Raw genomic sequence first — 4,868 nt, forward strand, 5'->3', positions numbered from 1 at the left:
TATCCTTGTTTAATCCTTAAATCAATATCACATCTCAAAGCTCTCTTTAACTTATTATTGTTGTTATTGTTGTTGTTGTTGTATTATTGTTGGTTATAATTTTTACAATTAACCTCCATGTGGTTCGACCCCGGTCTTGCCGAGTTATTTATTACTTTGACACTCCTGCACTTGGGAGAAAACATCAATCTTTTGGTCGTGTCACTTTTTTTTTTTTACTTCAATAGAACGTGCCTTGATAAATGATATCATATGAACACTTCAATGAGAAAGAGATATCAACCATTCTTGCTATAATGGTTGTATATTTCCAAAAAAATTGCATTAAAAGTCAGCAATATTTCATATCATAATGCAGAATGAAAAAGCTCACAAATCATAATGAGCTTCTTCACAAATCAGTTGCCAAATGCATAAGCATTAACAACTAATATCATGTCATAAAGCTCACAGATCCAAAATTAATTCAAGATACATAATCAAAACCACAATAAAAGATTATTTACCTAGTGAATCCACCCCAATAATATTATTTATTTTCATTTTTAGTGTTTGAAACTAACAAAGTATAAGATAAACACAACATTGAGCAAGAAAAAGGGTTTTGGAAAGAAAAAGAATAGGGCATTGCAAAAACTTAATTTCCAACATATCATGCATAAATAGCAAATTATGGAAAAGAACAACTATCAAAGCACAAACAAAATGAGATTAAAGTGAATTTAACTTATCAAGAAAAAAATAATGTTTACTTACAAATCTTTAAACAAACCAAATTGTGTAATTTGAGCTTTGAAAGCAGACTCGACTGCTCCTATACACCGAGAAAAGAAAGACCCTGCAAAATGATTTCGATCAGCTTTAAAGACAGATGGTTATAGAGAGAGACTGAAAGAACCTAGATATAGGCTTCATGTCATTCCAGAGAAGAGCCTTAAAATATTAATTTATTTTACTACATCTTTCAATATCTAAAAATGATGTTTTATTTTAAATTCTATCTAGATTATTCATTTGTCAATTAAAAGAAAAAAAATTAAAATTATTAACAATTTTTTTTCATTCCAACTTTCATGTTTTCTTTTTTCAAGCATAGTTGTAGTTAGACTTAAAATTTTCATAAACTAGTAACTTGACTTGGATTAGGTTTTAAATTAGATCAAAAAAGATATTGATTTGGTAAAACATGGTTAACTTGGTCATGTTTTCAGTGATTTGGTTGACATAGATAAACTTGATCCAAACGTAATCAGGTTAACACCAAGGAAATTATTGGAAGAAAAACAAAACAATATTATTTTGATAAAAAATTCTATTCGAATTGACTTGTTAATGCGTGGATTAACCCAATAATTTAATGACCTAAACAAGGCTCATTTTGGATACGTCCTCCAACGACATCTAACAACTAACTTGAATTAATGCATGGAAGACAAATAAAGGTTAAAATCCATTGTAAATTTGAAGGATGAGTGATTGGAAGTAAGAGAGCCAAAAAACTGAAAAATTAAGAAAACTAGAAAAAAATAACTGAAAAAACCGAACTGTGAAAAAAAACCGATTAAAATTTTGAAAAAATTGACTGGTTTGGTTTGGTTTTGGTTTTTTTAAGTCTGAAACCGAAAAAAATGAACCGAACCGAACCTGAACCGAAAAAAATCAGAAAAAAAACCCGAGCCAAACCGAAAAAACCAAGCCAAACCATAAAGAATCGAGTCAAAACCGAGCCAAATCAAGCTAAAATCAAGCCAAACCAAAAAACCAAGCCAAACCGGTTTAATCGGTTTTTGTCCTAAAAAACCGAACTGAACCGAAACCAGTCGGTTTGAACCGGTTTTGGTTTTTTTAAAAAAAATAATAATTCGGTTTGGTTCTTTTTTTTTGTAAAAACCGAACTGAAAATAATCACCTCTAATTAAAAGTGTGATAACAGTTATAGTTCAAATTATTTTTTTCTATGAAATGTATTAAAATAATATATTTTTTAAAAAAATAATTTTTAATGTTAACACATCAAAATGACAAGAAAAAATATAAAAAATTAAATTTAAATAAAAAAATTAAAAATCATGATTCCCTACACTTTCAGAGTATTTAAAGGTAACCTTTTGATGGGATAATAATCAGCTACTGGGCAACCCAAATTAGTGGCTATTTAGGCAGGTGGTTGAAATGAAAGTTAAATGTACAGCCCCCCAAGCAACAGCAATCAATCCAACATCGACCAACAAACCTACCATATACTTGCATTCGAAAGGAGTTCTGCCTACCTGGCTCCACAAGCATTTAATTCTTTTCAAGTATATGCAAAACCTCAACTTGATGCTGAAGAGGTCAGGAGCTTGACGATGGTTATAAACTAGAACAAGATGACATGTCCAGCTTGATTTATCTTTGTAAGACCGAGACCATGGGAGTTCCAACGAAGGAAGCAAAACATCCAGCTTCGCTTTTACCCCAGAATATATTTGACATACAAAAATAAGTAGAAGCAGCTTTTGAGTTGTTAGGAGGAAGAGATTAGCGTCCAGGAGCGGACCAATTCATTGACAATTACTAATATACAATCACAGGGTAAATGATCAAAATTCAATCACCGATTGGCTCTATACAGGATTTTTTTTCATGGTGATCATCAAAAGAAATCAAACGATCCTCCCAATACTAGCCCACCTTACCTTATATTACAATGAGCTATGCTCTCAAAACCTTGCTCAAGAACACAAGGTTTTGACCTCTCTTCTTTGTTCAATCAATCAAACTACTTACAAGATATTAGCAATGATCACCGGAGAAAACATATATCATATATACACTACTAGGGGCATTTCTCAAGACTCTCGGCAAAACGATTCAAAACTCCTCTTGTTAAATCTGCTGCTGTGTTTGTGACTGGTAGCGCTTTAGCTCCCTTCTATATACACTTGATTTTGCGAGTTCTAAGCCACAGCAGGGATGCTGGAATTTTGGCGATCCCTGTTGAGGCAATCAAATCCTTCTACTCTAACCATGGCTGGCTTAAGCCCAAACTTCATTCTTGCACACCCTCCTTTGCGTGCAGATGATGATGGAGAAGATAAACCTGAAGGAGATGGAATGGGCAATGGTGACATTGGAGTGAGTTTATCATCCCCAAATCTAGCATCTTGAATTAATGGGTTGCCTACTCTGGATGGAGGAGACCCACAAAAAAATGGAGGTGGCGATGAGACCACCTGGGTAGCAGAATGATCTGGTTCATGACCCTCCTGTTAACACCAAGATCATAGTCAAGTCAAAACAAACCAGTAACATGAAATGCAGCCTGCAGATTCCTCTCCATGTATAAAAATGTTGAATGACCAGCAAACAAGTTCAACATAATCAAATTAAACAACCACAACAGCAAAGCACCCTCACCAAAAGGAAAAGAAATTGAGTTCAGATGCCTCCCAAATAAAGGATTATGCATCAACAACATCATAAGCATACGTTAAAATTATCAACTTCTACTACACAAATGTCTTCCTAACTTCCACACAAAAAGGACAGCACGAGTTTACCTTCATGAGAATAATGTCCAGAAGCTCCGCCCCAGCTTTCCAATCACCCACTTCGGCTAGATGGCTGCCATTAAAAACAATCCGCACACATTAAAATCATCCTTAGTCGCAAAACAACTGAATAACCTAATTAAAAAAAAAAGCAGAAATCACCAAAAACTACATACCTCACGGGCCATCTCAAAGGCCTAATGGGATTATTAGCCAGAATTCCTACTCGCCGAGGCTTTGGACAAACAACAAGACCCTTGGAATCAGAAATTGAAACCAAACCTCTTCTCTCATCACAACAAGTAATGGCGTTCTGCTGAAGACTGATTTGATTCATCATCTTCAAATTTGTAACAATATATTCACAGCAGTAGAACGCCTGTCCATTTTCAAGAAATAAATCTTAGAAATCAAGTAGTTACTATAAAATAAATCACTCTGATCTAATTAAAACAAAAAATACCCCATTAAATCACGAAAAAATATTTAAAATCAAATTGACTTCACAAAAAAAAGCTAAAAAAAAGGTGGAAATATTCAAATCTGTTTCGAATTCTTTAATATTCCTCAACTTTCTCAGCAACCAAACAGAAGGAATTACAGATCTAGACGAAAGCCTTTTAAAAACAAAATCCACCAGAATCAGGTCTTAAACAATAAAAAATACTCATCTTATCTCCCATTAAAACACTGAAAAACTAACAAGGTTTAATTTCCAAAGAAAAACAGTGAGTACCTGAATTATTTTAAAAAAATAAAATCAATAACAGCTCAAAAATAAAAACAGCGAAGTAAGCCACCTAAACTAGATCTGATCTACACTTCAATTAGCGAGCAAGGATAGATCTGCTTATTAGCAATCGTATAAAGGCAAGCATGTACATACGTACGGATACACGTAGAGAGAGAAGTACCTGTAGCAGAAGATATCTAGAGAGAGAGAGAGTAGGTGCCTGCCACGAAGGAGAGGAGGAGATGAAAACGGGGCGGGGATGGCATATTTATAGAAGAATGGAAAAAAAAGGGCAGTTGTCTCCTGACTGGCTGACTGACTTGGTAAGAAAATTATTATAAAAATCTGTGCTTAGGGTCAAAATGAGAAATGGTTATATTGGTGATTTGTTATTATTATTATTATTAATTAATTAAATTAAAGGTGCAAAAAATTATTATTCATTCATACTCATTATCGGATATTACAACTTATTTTGCTTTTTTTTTCTTTGATATATATTTAGTATTGAATTTTTGTTATAATTTTTTTTAAATTTGTTTTTGTTGGTTTTATTTTTAAATATTAGAATAATTGAGAATTTAATTTTGTAATTTATTTCT

At 33.0% G+C, this 4,868-nt stretch overlaps 1 protein-coding gene across 1 annotated transcript; it reads right to left on the reverse strand.

The window, feature by feature from the left end:
* Window positions 1-2,520: 2,520 nt before the first annotated feature.
* Window positions 2,521-4,601, reverse strand: LOC133699924 (uncharacterized). Its single transcript, XM_062123443.1, has 4 exons — window positions 4,448-4,601; window positions 3,710-3,912; window positions 3,543-3,606; window positions 2,521-3,248 (listed from the first exon to the last, which is right to left on the reverse strand). Exons 2-4 carry the CDS (start codon window positions 3,871-3,873, stop codon window positions 2,940-2,942), a joined length of 537 nt encoding a protein of 178 aa, XP_061979427.1. The 5' UTR covers window positions 3,874-3,912; window positions 4,448-4,601; the 3' UTR covers window positions 2,521-2,939.
* Window positions 4,602-4,868: the final 267 nt, after the last annotated feature.

The sequence above is a fragment of the Populus nigra genome, chromosome 7 (assembly GCF_951802175.1).
Source record: "Populus nigra chromosome 7, ddPopNigr1.1, whole genome shotgun sequence".
In the NCBI taxonomy this organism is placed as follows: domain Eukaryota; kingdom Viridiplantae; phylum Streptophyta; class Magnoliopsida; order Malpighiales; family Salicaceae; genus Populus; species Populus nigra.